The sequence below is a fragment of the Anabrus simplex genome, chromosome 13 (genome assembly GCF_040414725.1).
Source record: "Anabrus simplex isolate iqAnaSimp1 chromosome 13, ASM4041472v1, whole genome shotgun sequence".
Lineage (NCBI taxonomy): Eukaryota > Metazoa > Arthropoda > Insecta > Orthoptera > Tettigoniidae > Anabrus > Anabrus simplex.
Window position 1 is genome coordinate 2,479,599 of NC_090277.1, and position 22,002 is coordinate 2,501,600.

Below are 22,002 nucleotides of genomic sequence, written 5' to 3' on the forward strand. Positions count from 1 at the left end.
CCTTAATTAAGGCGACAGCCACTTCCAACTCCTAGCCCTTTCCTATCCCATTGTCACCATAAGACCTATCTGTGTTGGTGCGACGTAAAACCACTAGCAAAAAAAATGAACTCCTAGGTATCGTTTACGAATATGAAAACAGAATACCAATATCATTAATGGTTTAGAAGTTATTTCCGTGTGACTATTTATGTGAGTAACCCTGTATATTTGTATACTAATCTCAAATTTACTAAACAAATTTTTTATGATTACATAAATGCAGAATTTACAAGTATGCATCTTTTATTTTGCACAGTATGTCCGAAAGCTGAATTCATTCATTAGGTTTTGAAGAAGAAGTGGGTGTCTCTTCATCTCCCTGTGCTTTGCAGCTCTTGTAAGGCGTTAGGGCTGAGCAGTGGTCACTTGGTAGGCCATGGCCCTTCGGGGCTGTTGAGCCTTGAGGTTTGGTGTTTTTTTTTTCTTTTGTGAGAGAAAATGGCAGCCTGAGTAGCTCAGGTTGTGGAGGGCTTACCGTCTGGTTTCAAGTTGGCATATTAGATCCTTTATCACCCTGATAGTATTAAAGGTGCTCAAATACATCAGCCTCTTACAGAAACAATTTCCGTTATCTTAGTGTTTCGAAATTCATTAAGCTAGTTTGTATGACAAAGAATCAATAATGATAACAACTTATCAGTTACGAATTCCATTATGGTCTGTATTAACAATTGATCACTCTCAATGAGTAGAGGAAGATCCACCTATTCAATACCATTAGATTAATAATATTAAAGATAGCTATGTCTCCACTCTCTCTTGGCAACCTGTCTGGTGTAGGTGTCTGTGCTGCGTGCTCATAAATTATGAGGTACATGGGACATTCACTTCACACTTAATTTAAACAATAGATCATTACGGGTCGAATTCATAGACACCACTTACACATAAGTGCCCTTTATAATAAGGCTCTATAAGATGGGTATGCTTAGCCGCCATTTTGGTTCATACGTGCGCAATGGGCCATGTGATCAAACTCTAGTTTCTCCTACAAACGCTCGCTTCGTCACATTGAACATGTTGCTTTAATCACCACGTGCATGACAGAATTGTGCAGTATTTGTGCGGATATTTATTACATAATGGTGGGTTGTTCTGCACCTAATTGTAGTAATGTCTCTACTGCGCCATACAGGTTGTGAAGATTCCCTTCTGAAAATTCTAGGAGAGCAGTCTGGCTTCAAAACTGTAGAGGTGACACGTGGAAACCAACATCAGCTTCGAGGTTATGAAGTTATGAAATATGAATTTGTAACCGTGAGGTCTTCTATAGGGATTATAATCATTATATATTGCAAAATGTTGGAAATCTTGTAATGGAGAAAATTTCGAATGAAAATATCCAGTAGCCTATATGTTTTCCAACGTGCGGTATTTAAAAAAAAAAAATTAGACACTTCTTCAAAATTCGATTCTATGCTGTTGTGGACGTTAACAAGAAAGCATGGAAACGGGGTGAAATGTATAGGCCTGCTTGGGAAAAGAAGAGAAACATGTAAACAAGGAATGGAATGTTATTGTTTTGTAAATGCTGTAATAAAAAGAGACAGTAAGTTTGTAAAATATTACTTAAATTTCATATTTAAAAAAAAGTGCTGCGTGAGCAAATTAACCAATGTTGCGACCCTTTGAAGTTTTATAAGGTAAGTCGTGCTGATGATTTATACTACTTCTCCTCAAACCAGAGGAATCTCTGTAAAAAATGTACTGTTAACTTCAAAGTAAAAAAAAATTACAATGTTCTCCACAGCTCGTGGGTGACTCCCCTTACAAGTCATTGGTAACTGATTTTATCAGTGCAATACTTCAGGTTGGAAGAGAAGATTCAGCTATAGAAGTAGTTACTCTATTCCTATTTTCTTCCTGAATGTAATTTGTAATAAAATTTGTTTCATGAATGTTCGGTTGAAGAAACTAAAATTCTCTGTTTATTACAACTGCATACGCTGATAAAATTCATAACACTAACCAAAAATTAAGTTTAATTTTCACATAGAAGGTCTGGTTTTAAATACTGGTAAATAAGGAACGGGACTAAATTTTAGAGAAATAAATAAGCCTAAAAATCCCAGTTACTTGGGTGTGTTCGTCATTGTACATCACATTTTTGGTGGTAGATAGAGGTGAAAGAAGGTGCGGGTGTGAACGGGTCTCAAACTACGAAATTAAAGTTAATGTAAAATTTAACAAGGTTATATTTTCTCTTCAAGATAAAGTAATAACAAATAGAACAGGTACTTAGTAGCCGAAAACACAATTTGAAATGTACAATTACAGAGATTACAGAATTTGGGCTCCGAGAGCCAAACACACGATTCTTGAGCTAGAAGCCCAACCTTACGATATACAAAATTCAACAAAAGGGGCAGAAGACCCCAATCATGCCCTGGAGCACTAGCTCCTCTTTACACAGACAAGCCTCCTCGAGGCATACAAAAATCAAGTTCCAAAAAGAGCAATCTGCTCTCAAAATTTAAGTCAATCAAAGGCCACACCAAACTCGACCTTCAAGCTGTCCTCTGAGGACCTAAACACAGGGGTAAAAGACCCAACCTACTGAGGCCTATTAAGAGAGAAAAGAATAATTACATGGCCTCTAAAATACCAAGTTGAGAGGAGGCGAACTGCACTCCTAATACATTTTGTTTAAAACCTACTTTGGCTCTAGGCTGTTAATGCAAGGGCTAATCCCATACTAAAGAGGTGACTTATGAAAGGAACAAATTTACATTACGTTAAGGAAGAATTGGTTGTGAAAAAATAAGTTCACCTCAAAACAATATGAGTGGGATCTCGAGAGGGTTAAGCACTCCCTATCCCAATATGTAGCTTTAAAAGTGAATAGATGTAAAGAGTAGTTACATTTTAGGAAAAGGTTACATGGTGGAAACGCTTCGAACCCGCCCCGAGAGTTAAACTGCCGACCTAGCAAGAAAAGAAGTTATTAAGCTGCCATTACCTGGTGTTGAACTGCTGGTGAAGAAAGAGGCGCTTCCCGCCCCCTGCTATGTACTTTACACACGAAAGGATGGAACAGAAGTGGCGCAGAGACCCTAAAATCAGCAGTTTATATGCTCTCGCGGAAAGTTCGAGGCGTTTCAGGAAGGAAAACACCCGCCCACAATCATTTTATTGGTGAATAAAGAGAAACCCCTACACAAGATGAAGAAGAAACACATTATTGGTGGAAAATTAATTTAAGAAATTCGGGATTGGCTAGATTCAAAACAAGGGGAAAGCAAGGGTTAATATTGCCAACTTAAACAATGACTGAAAGAAATTTAGCAAAGAACAAACTTTTGAAATTACATTTTCTCCAAAGAACAGTTCTTTCATTTCGCACTAGGGTGCACTATTGTTGATCTTCAGTAGTGTCCTCTAGAAGAGAAAGTTCACACTTCTTACTACAAGCAAAACAAAAATACGTCGAAAATGACACAGTTCAAAAACTCAAAAATTTCCACGTAGTGACATCTTCTGAGAAACTTGAAAATCAATATCGTAGATAAAGTTCAGACTTCCTCCAGCAGAGGAGTTTTCACTGGCGCACATTTTAAATTAGCGGCGTGGAGGTGTACCGCCCGGTACAGACCTCCCCCCCCCAAAAGTTCCTCCAAGGGGTAACACAGAAGGACATAAACTTTTGTTTGAAAATAAGGTCCAAGTTTTGATGTTGATATTGAGATTAATTGCAGAAGTATTTATAACATTTTCTTAATTGGGTTTGATTCAGTTTCAAAATTTGGTAGTTGCTGGTGAAGTAAAGTCTTTATGTTTGTAGAAGTTGAATTCAGAAGGAAAACTTTAATTTTTAAGGTTGAGGAAAATTTTCTAAGTCCACCAAATATTGCAGTAGAATACCCAAGAAAAGGTAGTAAAGTTGAACTGGAGTGTCCATATAGCTGGATATGTACTTCAAACGTTGATGATTTTAACGGCCAGACCAGCCGCCACTGCTTGCGTTCAGAGGAGGTCGCCCGGGCCCCTCAAGTACCCTGAGATACCGCTCGCCCGCACTATGAGGGGAGCAGAGGTGTTGAAGCACGCCGCGCCCGCGGTGAACATATACAGGCTGCGGGCCAGTAGCCGGTCGTGCGCCGCACATCAGCCTTGGCCGGGAGGAGAGCTCCGGCTCGCCGTGCACATGTCGTCCTCGCTGGGGTCGATGGGGCCCTTCCTCTACCCCAGTCGCGGCACAGCGCCGCGCGGCCGCGGGGGCACTGAAACATTAAAACTAGGCGGCAGAATTTTTGTTGACCAGAATGATTTTTGAGGGCACAGGCTTTGTGGAGAGGTTGAGGGGCCAGCGGCGTGCAGAAATTCATTTCAGATGCGAGCCACTGTGTGTAGTGGAGCAGGAGACGGGAGCGTGGTAATGGCCGTGGCAAGGATAGGATGGCAGTTTAACGGATCGAGGAAGGTTTTACAAAAATGCTTACATATAAAACAAAATATTATAGAAGGGGCAGAATGCCTTAAATGTGAAAACTCAAAAAAAATATAACCTTCATATTCCTTTCAAGATAATATGAGGCAAGGTAGCACAGAAATTATACAGGTTTCACCTGCGACAGGTGAACCCTAAATATCCTCTCGGTGGCTGGATTGCTTAGTAATAATGTGACCGGCGTAAGAAAATCGAGAATTATGCATGGCCCATGAAATCTGGGGGCAAGCTTGCCCGCGGGAACAAAATTCTTGACCATCACCTGGTCACCTACCTTCAAATGGGTGGGTCTCCGTCCACGATCATATCTTTCCCTAACCTTTTCATGAGAGACTTTAAGATTGGCTTTAGCCTTCTTCCAAAGATCTTTAATATTATCTGGATCTATTGTCTCGGGTAGAATGTCACTCAGAGACCAGAGGTTAGAGAGCGGCCTGTTGGGAACGAACTTGAACATCAAAGAAGCTGGAGTAAACTTATGAGATTCATGAACCGCCGAATTCAAAACAAAAGCTAACCAATGCAGGGACGTGTCCCACCTGGAATGATCTTCATGATGATAGGCAATAAGTGCGGACCTGAGATTACGATTAACCCGTTCAGCCAGAGATGGTTGAGGGTAATAAGCAGAAGTAGTTACATGAGAGATGGATAAGTCAAAACAGAATTTACGAAAAAGATTTGATGTGAACGCCTTAGCATTATCAGACACAATATATTGGCACGGACCAAAAGAAGCAAAAATAGAATTTAGACACGCAATGGTGGACTGAGCGGTAGCCAGCTTAGTCGGAAATAACCAGGAAAATCTAGTAAAACCATCTACACACACAAAGATGAACTTGTTGGCATTTCCCTTCAACTGGGGGAAGGGTCCTACATAATCAATATACAGGCGTTCCATGGGGCGCGACGCTTGATGAGAAGACAAAAGACCTACCTTGGTGGACATGGTCGGTTTACTAAGCAAACAAGATTTACAAGCCTTTACTAGTTCACGGATTTCACCGTCCATACCTTTCCAAATGAACATTTCACGAATCTTTTCACGGGTTTTAAAGATTCCAAGTTGCCCCCCTAATGGGGTCTCATGATAATACTTGAAGATCATAGGTACAAGAACGGCTGGAACGACAACTTTCATCATCTTATCATGCCTCGATGGGCAACATAAAACACCATTCCTCAGAACATAAGGGACGACATGTTCCCCAGAAGAAAGGGTTTCCATTATCGGAGCCAGCGTCGGATCTTCACGTTGGTATTTCTCGATATCCCTAAAGAGCATGGGAGCATCTGTTAAGATGGCATTAACATCAGATAGTATGGACTCGGGAGGTGATGAACTGTCGACCGGTTCATGGGTCTCGACGTCGTTGGAAAACATACGGCTGAGTCCATCAGCAACAACATTTTCGGTACCTCTGATATGCCGGACATCGAATTGGAAGGCAGAAATACGGATGGCCCAACGGGCTATACGACCAGTACGACGCGGCCTACCTAAGACCCAGCTTAAGGCTTGATTATCTGTCTCCAGGTCGAATTTGACATGTTCCAAATAGAGACGGAACTTCTCTAAGGAAAATAAGACTGCCAACCCTTCGAGCTCATAGATAGAATACTTGGCTTCTTGAGCCGACAATGTCCTAGACGCATAGGCGATGGGTCGCCTCCCTAGTTCAGTCTCTTGAAGAAGGACTGCAGCTACTGCTGACGACGACGCGTCGGTTTGGACGATGAATTTCTTCGAGAAATCAGGCATAGCAAGAACACGGGCATTACAGAGAGCTAATTTAAGATCTTCAAAAGCGGCTTGTTGAGAAGATCCCCACTCGAATTTGATGCCTTTCCTGCGAAGAAGGTTCAAGGGCGCCGCTCTATTAGCGAAGTTAGGAATGAACTTCCTGAAGAAATTCACCATACCAATGAACCTGGCGATACCTTTGATGTCCTTGGGAGGTTTAAAATCACGGATGGCCTGTGTTCTAGAATGATCAACGGCAACACCATCAGGTGACACAATATGCCCTAGGAATGACATAGAGGGCTTAGCAAAGGCAACCTTGGACAACTTGACAGTTAACCCAGCCTTACGAAGGCGATTAAGAACTTCTCGCAGATGATCTAGATGTTCTTCAAAGGTCTCCGAAAATACGACGACATCATCCAAGTAGTGATATAAGTACTCAAATTTGATGTCGGAGAAGACCCTATCTAGCAGCCTAGTGAGTACAGCTGCTCCCGTGGGGAGCCCGAAAGGCACGCGGTTGTATTCGTATAAATTCCAGTCCGTGGCAAACGCTGTAAGATGTTTAGACTCTTCCGCAAGGGGAATTTGATTGTAGGCCTGATTCAAATCCAAGATAGTAAAGAACTTGGCCTTACGAAACCATGAAAAACAAGAATGAAGGTCGGGAAGGGGCACAGATTGTAACACCACCTTCCGATTGAGAGCCCTATAATCAATGACAGGCCTGAAGTCACCTTGGGGTTTCGGGACTAGAAAAAAAGGCGAAGAATACGCCGACTTAGAGGGCCTAATAATACCGTCCTTCAACATTTGATCGATGATTTCTTTCAGAGCCTTCATTTTTGGTGGAGATAGCCTATAAGGTGGAAAACGGACAGGAATCGAATCCGTGACCTCAATTTTGTATTCAATAAGGTCAGTAACACCAAGAGTCTCAGAGAACACCTCTGGAAACGACTGACACAACTTACGAATACTATCAGCCTGCTCCTCAGGTAGATGTCTAAGGTCTAACGACATCTCATCCTGGGTAGGCGAAATAGAGGAACATGATACAGAATTACACTTCAATAATGGGATTTTACAATTAGGCGCAAATTTGAATGTGCACGACTTACTCTGAAGATCGAGCACAAGACCAGAGTGAGAAATAAAGTCAGCTCCCAATATGATGGGGCAAGACAAATGCTTAGCCACAAACAATTTAATTTTCCATGTAAATTTAAAAATACGAATTTTGACATGTAAAGAACCTAGAATTTCTAATGGAGATGAATTAGCCGAAACATATTGAACAGGAGATGAGTCATAGTCAGGTAGTTTGCAAACAGATTTCAATTTAGAATACCATTCAGCCGAAATAATGGAACAAACACTGCCTGAATCTAATAGAGCTGTTATAGGCTCGTTATTTAACTCAATTTTGAGAAAGGGGACCGGTGCGGGGGTATCCGCCGCAATCCTAAGACACTCTTTAGGGTATTCCAAAGATAAATTTGAAGACTGATCGTTCCCTGAATTTACAACCTGTTTACCAGGGGCTGAGTCTCTGGAAGATGGGTTAGTTGACTCAGCCGAAGCCACTAGTCACTTTTGATTGTTGTTGGAAGTTGCACCAGAAGTTGAGCAGGAGGGGGTGCTATTCGAATTGGGACAATTCTTGGCGATATGTGAGAAAGCCCCACATTTAAAGCAGCCTTGTGATGAACCAGCTCCATTCCTTGTCCCACTAGACTTGATCAATGGACACTTGTTCCGAAGATGGTCAGGCGACCCGCAAGCGTAACATTTACGAGGTGTGACTGATCGGCGAGGTGGAGGTCGAGTATTACTAAAAGAAGGCGGGGGTTCTCTCGCGACACGCAAAGAATCGGCGTATCTAACTCCTTCCGCTGAGACGGCCAATGCTTCAAGTTCAGAGAAAGTTTGCGGGCACGCCGCGAAACATAAATATGACCTATACGATGGTGAAATTCCTTCTACAATAGCCTGTACAATCTGGTCTTCAGGAAAATGAAGAGCAAATACCCTAGTATAGAATTTAATATCTTGGATGAAGTCAGCCAAATTTTCATCCAATCTCTGTACTCGATAATAGTATTTCTGAATCAGGGATGACCTCGCGCGGGCAGGAATAAAATTTGCAAGTAGATGTGCATGAAAATCTTCAATAGATGACTGTTCGGCAATAGCTCTTACTATTTTATCTGAGAGAATACCAATAGCATAAGGATAGATTATCTGCAAAATTTGACATGGAGAAAGAGAAAATACAAGGGCATGATCGTGAAATTCAACTAAAAACCTTAAGAAAGAAATAACTTCACTGGTGGTGTTGACGGAAAACTTCGAGATACTTCTGAGCAACATTGCCAATGGATGAGGCAAACTGCTGAACCCAGGTGACATAGTCGGTAAAGGTTTAAGTGGCAAAGAAGTTAATTCAGCACGTACATTATTCAATGAGTTACGGCGTTCAGACTCGTTGTCTAATGGGGCAGAGATAGTTTGAGCAGCGACGGTTATCCTATTGACTTCTCCCTTAGGAGGCTCTTCCTCGCTACCTGCATTCATTGTGGCGGGTTGATCAGATTTGGGAGGAACTTCCCCAGTTAACAATTGAGTGACCTTACTAGACAATTCCGAAATATTTTCAAGCAGCGTACTAGCTTCCTTCCTCTGAACGTCATTCAACTTTAGAGACAACAGATCGTTAACTCTATTTGAAAAATGAAACAGCCTGGCTTGCACACGCTTAATTTGATTAGGAGACGGATCATTTTCATCAAAAAAACTAACTACAGATGCTAGCCCAGCAATATTCTCGACGATCGTGGAAAGAGAGTCATCAATTTCTTTCTCTCCCAAGGTGGGGATGGAAATGGGCAAATCAAGGGACTCTCTAAGCTTGTTAGTGTCTACTGCAACCGTGCCTCCAGATTGCACATTTCTGATAGTTAATTCATAGATCAACTCCTCCTTGCGCAAGTAGCCAAGATGGAGAACGTCGCGAGGGCCGGGCATGATGACAGAACAATTTTGAAAAACTCAAAAATTCCAGCAACTGAGAAAATGGTTAGAGTTCGGAACAAAACAATGTTTAGCCGTCAAAAGGGGCTAAATTGAGACCCATTCAACCACGCTCTGCTACCACTTGTTACCGTGTTTTTGGTGGTAGATAGAGGTGAAAGAAGGTGCGGGTGTGAACGGGTCTCAAACTACGAAATTAAAGTTAATGTAAAATTTAACAAGGTTATATTTTCTTTTCAAGATAAAGTAATAACAAATAGAACAGGTACTTAGTAGCCGAAAACACAATTTGAAATGTACAATTACAGAGATTACAGAATTTGGGCTCCGAGAGCCAAATACACGATTCTTGAGCTAGAAGCCCAACCTTACGATATACAAAATTCAGCAAAAGGGGCAGAAGACCCCAATCATGCCCTGGAGCACTAGCTCCTCTTTGCACAGACAAGCCTCCTCGAGGCATACAAAAATCAAGTTCCAAAAAGAGCAATCTGCTCTCAAAATTTAAGTCAATCAAAGGCCACACCAAACTCGACCTTCAAGCTGTCCTCCGAGGACCTAAACACAGGGGTAAAAGACCCAACCTACTGAGGCCTATTAAGAGAGAAAAGAATAATTACATGGCCTCTAAAATACCAAGTTGAGAGGAGGCGAACTGCACTCCTAATACATTTTGTTTAAAACCTACTTTGGCTCTAGGCCGTTAATGCAAGGGCTAATCCCATACTAAAGAGGTGACTTATGAAAGGAACAAATTTACATTACGTTAAGGAAGAATTGGTTGTGAAAAAATAAGTTCACCTCAAAACAATATGAGTGGGATCTCGAGAGGGTTAAGCACTCCCTATCCCAATATGTAGCTTTAAAAGAGAATAGATGTAAAGAGTAGTTACATTTTAGGAAAAGGTTACATGGTGGAAACGCTTCGAACCCGCCCCGAGAGTTAAACTGCCGACCTAGCAAGAAAAGAAGTTATTAAGAGGCCATTACCTGGTGTTGAACTGCTGGTGAAGAAAGAGGCGCTTCCCGCCCCCTGCTATGTACTTTACACACGAAAGGATGGAACAGAAGTGGCGCAGAGACCCTAAAATCAGCAGTTTATATGCTCTCGCGGAAAGTTCGAGGCGTTTCAGGAAGGAAAACCCCCGCCCACAATCATTTTATTGGTGAATAAAGAGAAACCCCTACACAAGATGAAGAAGAAACACATTATTGGTGGAAAATTAATTTAAGAAATTCGGGATTGGCTAGATTCAAAACAAGGGGAAAGCAAGGGTTAATATTGCCAACTTAAACAATGACTGAAAGAAATTTAGCAAGGAACAAACTTTTGAAATTACATTTTCTCCAAAAAACAGTTCTTTCACTTCGCACTAGGGTGCACTATTGTTGATCTTCAGTAGTGTCCTCTAGAAGAGAAAGTTCACACTTCTTACTACAAGCAAAACAAAAATACGTCGAAAATGACACAGTTCAAAAACTCAAAAATTTCCACGTAGTGACATCTTCTGAGAAACTTGAAAATCAATATCGTAGATAAAGTTCAGACTTCCTCCAGCAGAGGAGTTTTCACTGGCGCACATTTTAAATTAGCGGCGTGGAGGTGTACCGCCCGGTACAGTTTTGTTCGAAGAATATTTATTTTATTATTTCGTTAACATTGCAAATAACGCTAAATAATTTGCACGCAAGTATGAAATACCGACTGAGGTCATATGGTATCAAAATCTTCCATCAAAATTTATATATCTTCGACACTGACCGATTATCACGTCAAATTCCACGATTTAAGAATGAATGTAGCCTACATCAACACCACGGAATACTTCATTTCATTTGACGGTACCGCGGCGCATAGCTTACGGACAACCTATTCTACTTAATAATAATAATAATAATAATAATAATAATAATAATAATAATAATAAACAGATTTATTTGTAAGCTATTTTTTTATAATATTTCTCCAGTGAGAATACATGCCTAGTTTGTTTGTTAAAAGGCAAATTATCAACGACCTTGCTATTCGTACAATCACTGTCTCGAGTAAAAATTCCACAATAATGAACGAAATACAGTATAGCCCACTAACATTTACAGTATGTTGAGCAACCGTTTGAATAATACTGATAATGAGTATTTTTACATTTAGTTTAGCATTATTTTCTAGGTTGGAGAACAGTAGAAAAGAGGGATATGCAAGACTGGGGCGGTCAACTGTCTTACCAACGTAGTGCAGGAATGAACCATAATGGCGGGCGAGCATACCTAGCTTTTAGAGAGCCCTACTTTATAAGCCAGGTTTCATTTCATATTACCTACTTAAGTGGCCCACTTATTGCTATAAGTGGACATTCCACACACACTTAAATGACTCACTTATGTTGCAGCAAGATGGAGGATAATGATTTTACTGAATGTTGCATTTCATTGACAGAATGCTTTCCGCGCACATAGTTTGGATGAAAAATCCTGTCGAAATGTAATGCGACAACAGTTTAAAGAAGGTTTTGTTTTAGTAAAGTGAGAGTTAAGAATATTCTTGTTCCTTCGATTGAGAGAGTGAACATAACCTTTAGAGGACTCACTATCTAACCATTAATGAATATATTGTTTTGAGACTTTATGCCACCTCTTAATTTCAGGTTATTATTGTTATTATTATCATCACCATCATCATTACCGGTATTTCACTTAATTAGTTGCAAACGTATTTCAAGTGGATAAGTTATCAAGACTGTAGGCCTATGGAATAGTAGAGAACTATGAACTATAATTCTTATGAAAAATAAACGTGTTGCACTACCATAATTTATTTTAAGATTGATTTGTGCTAATTATGTGAGGTTAGTCAACAAATCGTTTGCTGGAATATATCAGAAGTTTCAGAAATTATGGCATCGCACAACAAAACATACTATTTAAGTTTGATTGGTGAATTAATTAGGCCTATTACAACGTAACGACTACGGATATATTTGTCAAATCATTAAAAGCGTTGTCAGGCTAGATATTCTACATTTTATGAATATTTATATAGGATCGAGTACCTGAATAGCTATAAAAATATTAAGAAGAAAATTAGACTCTGGGCATTTTCGTAGTTTGCATTGTCCACAAGTTTTCCCCACGTCATTCATATTCTGACGTGAAACTGCGTCGGTCTGCTTGTTCTATATTATGTGCATATACTGTACTTTGACACAAGTTCTTGCAGGTGCCGTCTCAGCTCGCTGTTTTATTATACATTCCGATAATCAAATGCAATATAGACGATCTTTTAACCTCAAAAATGTAGCGCGCGCGGTCGTGTGATGTCCTTTGTAAGCAAAACACGATAGATCATCCCACTATTGGGTAGCCAGAACTACACGATCCAGGAAGCATGGGCATAATATATAGCATTGCCACATCTCCAGTGAATATTTACTGTATCAATGAGTTAGCTCTTTAAGTGCTGTCTATGAAATGTAAACTCATATAACTGAATACTTATTATAAGTGATCCCTTATTACTTAAGGTTCCACTTATGTATAAGTGCTGACTATGAATTCGACCCTACATCTGATGAAAAGACCACTTATTCAGGTTGTGAATGTCCCCTTCAATGCCATATATAAACTGTTCACCGGGCGATTTGGCCATGTGGTTAGGGGCGCACAGCTGTGAGCTTGCATCGAGGAGATAATGGGTTCAAACCCCACTGTTGGCAGCCCTTAAGTTGAGTTTTCTTTGGTTTCCCTTCTTCACAGTTTGAGATTGGTAAAATGCACAATTAATTGTGTAGTGTCTGCAGGGAAAAATAAATGCCATGCTTCCATTGCAGAATTCTGTCTGTCCCTCATCTTTCCCTACATATATAATCTGTTTTGTACCTCTTGGTCTGAATTTGTTCAACATTATAATAGCAACTATCAATCTAAATCATCACCTGCTTCTTCACTCCTGTTCATCTCATTTTCCACTTGATCTAGCCATTATAATGGTGTCTGCGCTTTCTCGACAACCATACTTTGATATTTTCAAATATAGTCAGTATATTTACAGTATTCAACAAAGGCAGAAATACTACTGTAACAAGTGCAAGGTGAGGGAAGATCTCACTGAACTTCAAGAATGCCAGCAACAGACCACAAGCAAAAGTAACAAACCTTCAACATGCAGCAGTCACAGACTGATGCATAAGATAATGCTTGGAAGGAGATACGGGTGCCAAATAATTGTGCAGTGCGACAAAATAAAGTATTGAGGGAATCCCTCACCACCCACCAGTGTCAGGTTAATGAAAGATTGCCTTGATAAAAATACAAATTACCCATTAACCAGAAAAAAAATAAGGAAGGAAACAATGATAGTAATAATGACATAAAATGGAAACAAGTACCTCCAAAAAAAACTCTGTGTGGCATACAATTACACATGTGGTCTCATAATCCCAAACATTCCTTGAAGAAATGTTATAACCTAGTTAATTTACCCATGATTCACTATAATCTACTTTGTATGCAGATTTCTATGTAAATTATTGTACACGCAATTTTCAATATGAAGAGAGCACCCTATTCATGATGCCAGTCACAATCAACTTGGAGAGATTTTAAAATTTCAGGAATAGAACCATCTTGTAGGGTGTGAGGCCGTGTGTGTGTGTTTGCAGAGTTTCATGTAGACATGCCATTTTGGGCTCATCAGTTACATTGGCATGCCCGTCGAAGACTCTACTTGGCAGTGACAAACCAACTGTGTGGTCCCAAAGTTATAGCAATTAGGGATTGCTACCCAGCTAAAGTGGAAGTGAATTCTCTGTTTTCAAAAATATGTACTGCATACAGTCAGTCCCAGCCAGTGCATGGGGGACGTTTGAAATAAAAGCCTGTCTCTGTGATTTGATTCCCATGGAAGACTAGAGGCTGCTTGGCTGTGATAATGACTTTGAAAATATTGGAGAGCTACAGGCTTGCCTGCTTACTTCATTGTTCAGTAAACTATCCCTAATGATTATGATAATACTGATATATATTTCTGGTACCTTTACCTTTTCAGTAAAAGTCACTGGGAATAAATTTTGGCTCATTTTCATATAAGGATTTCTGTTGCTTTGTTAATGGACCAGAAAATAGAGATCAAGAAGGAACCTGTGTGGCTTGAAGACACGGCAGGTGCATACTTTGTAAGTATCATTCCTGATTACTTTGTAGTGATAAAAACTTAATTGATATTCACAACATTTTCAGAGCTATAAGTTACAAGGTATTTCATCTGGAGTTATGTTCTGTGCAGAACAAGAGCATAAATTCTCCAAATTTCAAAAAGTACTTTGTCAGACGTTTTATTGTGTTCTCCTTTCATAGCATGACAAATCTAGGTGGTAGTCTGGTAGGTGTGCTGTATGTTGTTGTTGCCAATGGTGAAGGCATACTGGATGTCTAATTGTTGTATGAAATAGTGGATAGATGTTGACATTCATTATTTTTCCCCATTTATTGTTTAATGATTGGTTACATAACTCTAATGATCAGTATAAATTAACTGGGCAGGCCCTATTCTTTAGAAAATGAGCACTTTCATCTTACGTACAAGGCCCTTGTAAGATTCCCAGTGAGTTTCAGATATAAGTATCTGAAACTTAGTGCTGATTCGGTATCCTATCTGTGCTATGGACATTTTCTTCATTTAGTGAAACTACTATAGTGACATTTAGGTTACTGTTTATGACAAAATTACTGATTGTGACTGGTTGGGTCTTTTCACCTAAAATCTTGGGAGGATGAAATCCATTGTTGCAGTATTAATCATCCTATATTATCATCCTCGTTGGGAACAACATATTTATATTGCCAATTATTGATTTTACCCATCTTTTCTCCAGATCGAGTAGATTTTATAACATTGATTCTCAACATTAATAATTGGATTTTTCAATTAATTATGTAATGGGCCTATGTGGTCATGGAGGGAATTATTTGTGATTCTTTTCTATTTTTTATTTTTTGTTGTTGTACACTTTCTCGTGCTATCTTCCCTCTCCTTCCACTTCATTTATATTCAACACTTTTTATTGATATCAATAATTTATTTATGAATTTGTTTACTTCCTGATTGTAAAGTTTGTACAGCCATATCTAAGGTCAGACCTACATTAACTTTACTATGAATCATTCTGTTGAGTTTTTGTGAATTATATTCATGAGAAACAAGCAGAGTATCCAACAGTTGTGGAGGTCACTGAAAAACAAATTAAAGAAAGCTATGGGAGGAGATAACCGTTATTTATACTCCTCTACTTGAATAATCGATGGCTTCCTCAGGATTGTCACAGCTTGTTGGCAATGCTGATGGCATTCCTAGATGGAGCAGTAGGGGCAGTTTGTGAAATTAGTATACCTGCAATTGTAAGTACTCAGGAGTGGTACTTAAAGAATGCCTTATATATGTCCCCTCAACAGAAAAAGTGTTGCAACCTAGAAGGATATGTAGACACCACCAGGTCGTTCTCAGTACTGAGTCCATTCCAGCGGCCTGAGAGTTCCTCATGCAGGTAGCAGGACAACTTTTATTCATCAGTAAGGTGGAGTCCCAACTGATTGGAACTTCAGAATTATAATAACTGCAACTGCAATGCTTCACAGTATGGCATTACTGTCACTAAGTATTCCACTGAACTGAAAAGTCACTTTACACTGCATTTAAAAACCAGTTAATGGCAAAATTGCTGACCACTTTTTTCAGCATGATATTATGACATTGTTATCGCCTGACCTGATTGTGTTGCTGTAGGTACTGCAACAGCTGTATTAATATTCTGCAAAATCTGCAACAACTGAGTGAATTTTGTAACAACCTTATTAATGTTACCTTTTTGAAAAAGTCCTGCAGGACTTCAGCAATTTAATTTGTGAGCAAGTCTAGAGGTTTATAGTGGTAGGGCAGGCCATGACATTAGTATAATGACAGGATTGTAATAAATATAAGTTCTATTACAATGCTCTCCCTAAGACCTTTATAATGGGAGCACTGTCCTGCCATATTTACAGACTGCCCTTCTAACATAACCTAGATATGCGGTAATTGCATACTGTAAAACTGGTAAATTAAATGATCTATCATTATTTTCAGCATAGTTACATCAGTTCTAAGTTTAAATGTTTAGTCGTTCTGCATCACGTCACAAAACCATATGGCACTCCACAGCAAAGGAATGGTGTTCACCGGTATTGAGTGATTATGGACAAACAGTAGAACATTAGAAGTTCAAAATACTCTGTTGTATTTTTCATGATAATAACACTAAATTAGTTCAATTGTTCAGTTAATATTACTTATCTGGTAATATGAATGCCCTGAGGAAAATAAATTTAAAAAATTTCATATCAATTTTGGTATGCAGTATTCCCTGCCTGGCCACTCGTTCGTGATACCCGGCTGACACAATTTCTGGGGAAAACACTGCACAGGATAAAGTAACATGGAAAGCTGCATCATTCTACTCCATGAACTGATAAGCCAAGCATATTATAGTAATGACTGGAATCTATTTAAAAAAATTATAACAACTGTGTATCCATACATTGATGATTTTGGCAACATTTTGTTATAATTATCCATTTCAGGTGTAATAATGATATCTACATATCTTTTAGCTTAGGAGTCTTGCCTGTATTTTTTGTTTTTGAGTTCTTGTAGCTGAAAATCTGCAGAAAATATATTTGAACCACCATTTAGAAGCCTCTTATCCATGGATAGTTTTTATATTCAATATCATTTCAACATCTATGAATTGACTGGGGGTTTATAAGAAAAGTGAAAGAGTGATTTTACTCTCCCACAAAATATAAATGGCCAGTCTTATTTGAAATCTACCAACCTTACTGGAAATCTATTTTCTAAAACTTTCTTCTCATGTACATTATTTTGATAGGAGGATAAATAAGGGAGATATCTTTAACAGAATGTCTTACAGTCTTAATTTTTAGAGCACATAGCCTGTGAGAAACATTCTTTCTACCTGAAAGGATCTTCCCATTTATTGTAAATCACTTAGATTTGATGTTTTTATATTCACATGAAACTGCAGACATGTCATAATATCAAGAAATACATGATCACGGTGCATAAACTCATTGAGAGTAATTCCAAGCTGAAAAAATATAATATTTACAACATTTTTTTTTAATCCTCCCCAATTTTGAATGAGTGGCACAAATCAAAATTAAGCACTATGGGCATCAAACTATCTATCAGGTAATTTTAGTCATTCACCTAGAGAATCTACAAAAATAAGATATTAAACATTTAAGGAATTCACAAACTTAATTTATAAGGTTGTTTCACTTGTTGACCACTCCTGGTTATCACTTTGAGGAGTCTGATGAGTCGGACTGTTTATGGGAGTGAATCACAGAATCCAGTTGATCTACAGTAAATTTAGTACTCCCATGCAGACATCATCTTGCAAAAAACTTGAAGGTGAAAGTTGGTTGATATCTTCAGGCTTCTCAGGCAGAAAGATAATAGTATGTGAATTAACCATGGCTTCACACCCTCACAGTAGGGTCATCATCTCTTTGTACACAGTGAAGCTCCCCCGAGGACACATCTGAAAATTTTCTTTATTACATGAATCAGATGTTGGTACCAACAACCCCACCAGCCTGCTCTGAAAGGGTTAATCCTCCACTGTATTTGCTGCATTGTTGATTCTCTTTCTGTGTGGTTTAAATCGACAGTTCAAAACAAATTATCTGTACCAGTGAAATTTGTTCCATTGTCATTGTAGACAACTTTTCATATTTCTCATGAATCGATGAACCGTCAAAAACTCAGTAAATATCCATTTGTTACGAAACTGCTGCACTGCCCTATAGATGGTAAAAGTAAAGAGCATAATTCATTCATTCGTTTGTACTTTCAGTGTCAATTATACAGTGAGGTATCTGTCACTTCAAATACCAAAGCATCTTTTATTCTATGAATATTGAATTTTCACGACCGCATTGTAATTGAAACAGACTTTCAACGTATTAGGTCGTGTTACGTACATGTAGTACGTGTTAAAGAGATGTTACGTACTACATGTTACGTACTACATGTATGTAACGCAACCTAATACATTGAAACATCTTTTATTCTGTTTCCCGATAGAGTTCCAGGATGAGCATCTGCCTTCTTAGCTTCGTGCCATTTACATCTCACACATATTGACAGCATGGCCTGGCTTTTCCTTCCTTCTTGTATACCAAAAATCTTTCTTGCAAGTGCAACAGTAACATGCGAGTGTCAATGTGTAACATTCTAACATGTTCCTCATGAATTAGAAGTGCACCGGATGATGTTTACTTGGTGGTACTGTTGGGCATCCAGAAACCTCACTATCTTCTCATTCAATAATGGTTGTTTTTACTCACAAATTTCCTTCACAATCTTTGAATGTGCGAAGTGGCTTCCAGCTGGAAGTCCCTTCTCCCCTGAAACTTCTTCTTGATCTAATTAAATTAGTATCCTTTCTGATGTCTTTATTTCATCCATCGTCTCACAAGTGTTTCTGTCGCATTCCTTCTTTTGTTATTGGTAAACTGCAACATCCAGGTGACCATTGTGGCAATCTTGATATAGAAGAAAAATATTCCAGATTACAAAGAGGCTCCCCAGGGGGAACAGCATAAGTCAGAGTTTCCTTCTTTTTCATGATCGACATCCTCTTCTTGCACAGCACCTTCACAGCAAGGCCACTTTCCTTCACCAAGCTTCACCAGGGCAGGACCTTCCCACCACTTGGATTCCTCTAAAACTCATCCACGTTGCGACCTCATGAAGGCGAATCAGCTGGATCAATTCTTCTTCATAAATGCCACCACTGTGCTCTTTGGGAGATAGGCAATATTTCCTTCACTCTATTTCATACAAAGACACCCTTATTTATCAATATACCGAGCTCGATAGCAGCAGTCGCTTAAGTGCGGCCAGTATCCAGTATTTGGGAGATAGTCGGTTCGAACCCCACTGTTGGCAGCCCTGAAGATGGTTTTCCGTGGTTTCCCATTTTCACACCAGGCCACGCCCGCTTCCTTCCCACTCCTAGTCCTTTCCTGTCCCATCGTCGCCATAAGACCTATCTGTGTCGGTGCGACGTAAAGTAACTAGCATAGCATATATAATATTTATCAATTTCAATGCAGTGTCCAAAAATAGCATTGCAGGTCAATGAGCCTGAGACTGTCTTTTACACCGCTTAAAATTCAAACCCTAATACTGCAGGAAAGTAATTCGAGTTTGGGGTTTTGTAGTTCCCTTAAATGGTTCTACCCTCCTTTTTGTGATTAGTTGCAGACTGATTTCATCATGATGCCTGCTTCTCAACAGTAAAACTGCATCATAAGTGTATTTACTGACATCACAGAATGTATGAAGTTAATAAGACCTCCTTACAGTCAGCCAAGGTAAATCGTTTTGGTATAGCAATACAAGCTAATCGAGGTAATTGTTCATTCCACATTATGAAGGTGTCTTTTGTTTCTGGTAGTACGTCTGTGTCCCAGCTGATTCTCTGCTCTCAAATGTCTTGCAACAGAACCTTCAGCATCAGAGTCTCAGGACATGAGAAACCAATGGGGACATAGAGGCCAGGATGGATAGATAGAATACTTCGTCTTGTTACAGGTCTGTTATGAATTTTGTAGTTTTTCATGATAAGACCTAGCAGCCCCAGTACTGGAGAGACTGAGTCTTCTGTGCTTGAAGAAAGGATGCTACTGTCCCACCCACTCGCAAAAACGAAAGACCCTTCTATGAGTATGATCTCACCACAGAAATCGATCAACTCTCTTTACTGACACTTGTTGGAATGCCTTTCTTATGTCTGAGATCACATCCACTGGCCTCTTTCTCAACCTGAACAGAACAGAGGGAATTAGGTCGATTAAGTTCAGACCTTCGTTCGTACAGTCATTCAGTAACAACTCCCCCTTCCTTTTTCTGGATGTGTTGAATATGTGTCTAATTTGCATAATTGCACTGTCCTTAAATATATCTCAAAGAGGTAAAATGTGGCCTTTACCTCTAGTCTCTTCATAATGCCTCTCTTTAACAATACCATCTTTAGCCCATTTTTGCAGTACAGCAATTGAAATTGATACTCACAAATAAATTTCTCAGTCATAGACCATAGTCTTTTTCCTGCAACGTCCCTGTGTCATATATTATTTCTAATCACTACTGTTTCTCAACTTTTATGTCAATTGGCAATGATGTTGGTGAAATTACTCTTAATGAAGTGGAAAAGTTGGTAAATAAACTTCATTGTCATTAAGCAGCAGGAATAGATGAAATTAGACCTGAAATTTTGAAGTATAGTGGGAAGGAAGGGTTGAAATTACTTCATAAAATATGATTATCGTGGAATGTTAGTAACATACTTTCAGATTGTATGAAAGCTGTAATTGAACCTAACTATAAGCAAGCAAAGAAGAAGGATTGCAACAAATGTTCAGGTATCTCAGTGATGAGGCAAGGTGTTCACTGGCATCTTGGAAAGAATGGTGAATTCAGTGGATGAGAGGAAGTGTGGGGCTGTGCAGGATAGCATTTTCAATAAGCACCAGACAAAGTTTTAGCTACCCAAAACATTGAAAGCTCAATCATTAAGTTTCTTGTTAATTCCTTCCACGATTTCTTGCTGATGGAAGATTTTCCTTTTACTCTTTGTTTGCTCTGCCATTACTTCAGCTGTTTTATTTTCCTGAAGGCCTGTAGCTATTGCTGTTTGCTTTTCTAAGGGCTAGACAAAAGCTGTAATTTCGGTTGTCGTTTCGGTGATTTAAATGATAAAAGTAAAATAATTTTAAAACAGTGTCATCCAGTTAGAGGTTAAACAATTCATAATGGGTTGTATTGAACTGGGATTACAATAAAAATAGGTATAGTTTGGTTCCACCTTGTACCAAAAAAATTCATAGGAAAAGGGGCATGAGACTGGTCTAAGGGAGTGTTTAGTTCTTAGAAGCCAATACAGAGAAAGGTGTTCACAGTGCGAAATAATAGATATTATTTTTAAAATGTTAAATTTATTTAACTTGTAGATGGCATAAATAACTCCTTCATTATTTTGCATTTGAAGAAAGAAATTAAATTTAAATTTCTTCCATTGGATTTCCTGTTGCCTGATTTAGGCAATATTATGAATCTTAGTGAATGTTTGCAACAAATGAAATTTGAAAATAAATCATTTCTTTTTATTAAGTTCATAGAGTTTGCGAACTAAATATCATTTCACTTGGAAAAGTAATTCTCCTAAAGTATTTCTAGAATATTCTCATTTCATATTCCTAAAGTTTTTCTAAAGTTAACACTTGGAATTCCTACAGTCTTTCTAAAGTTCACACTTGAGACGAAAACATGAAGTCTATTATTACTCCATAATTTAAGAGAACTCTTTAACACTTTGAAAATTACGTCAATTATGTGACTTCAAATTGGTAATGAAAGTTTGTTGAAAATGGTGTACTCACTGTCTGTACCGTTCAAACATTGAGATAAACGTTTGTTGGTAAATGCACTCCTATCACCCGAATAGTCTTGATGCCAGAACTGGAAAATGCGAACAGCATTTGGAATTCCTGTCATGTCGTGTTGTCCACCATAGTACCACGTACCATCTCCCACGATGTACTACGTTAATTCCCACGCTGTACCACGTCTCGAATATCAGGTTGATATGAGGTAGACACTCGGTCA

At 38.9% G+C, this 22,002-nt stretch overlaps 1 protein-coding gene across 1 annotated transcript in view; it reads left to right on the forward strand.

Annotated features, from left to right (window-relative positions):
* Positions 1-14,377: 14,377 nt before the first annotated feature.
* LOC137502937 (zinc finger protein 771-like) overlaps positions 14,378-22,002 on the forward strand; it is a 45,978-nt gene continuing 38,353 nt past the window's right edge. Inside the window, exon 1 of the mRNA XM_068230152.1 lies at positions 14,378-14,443. Coding sequence (XP_068086253.1) covers positions 14,378-14,443 — 66 coding nt within the window. The remainder of the gene's footprint in view (positions 14,444-22,002) is intronic.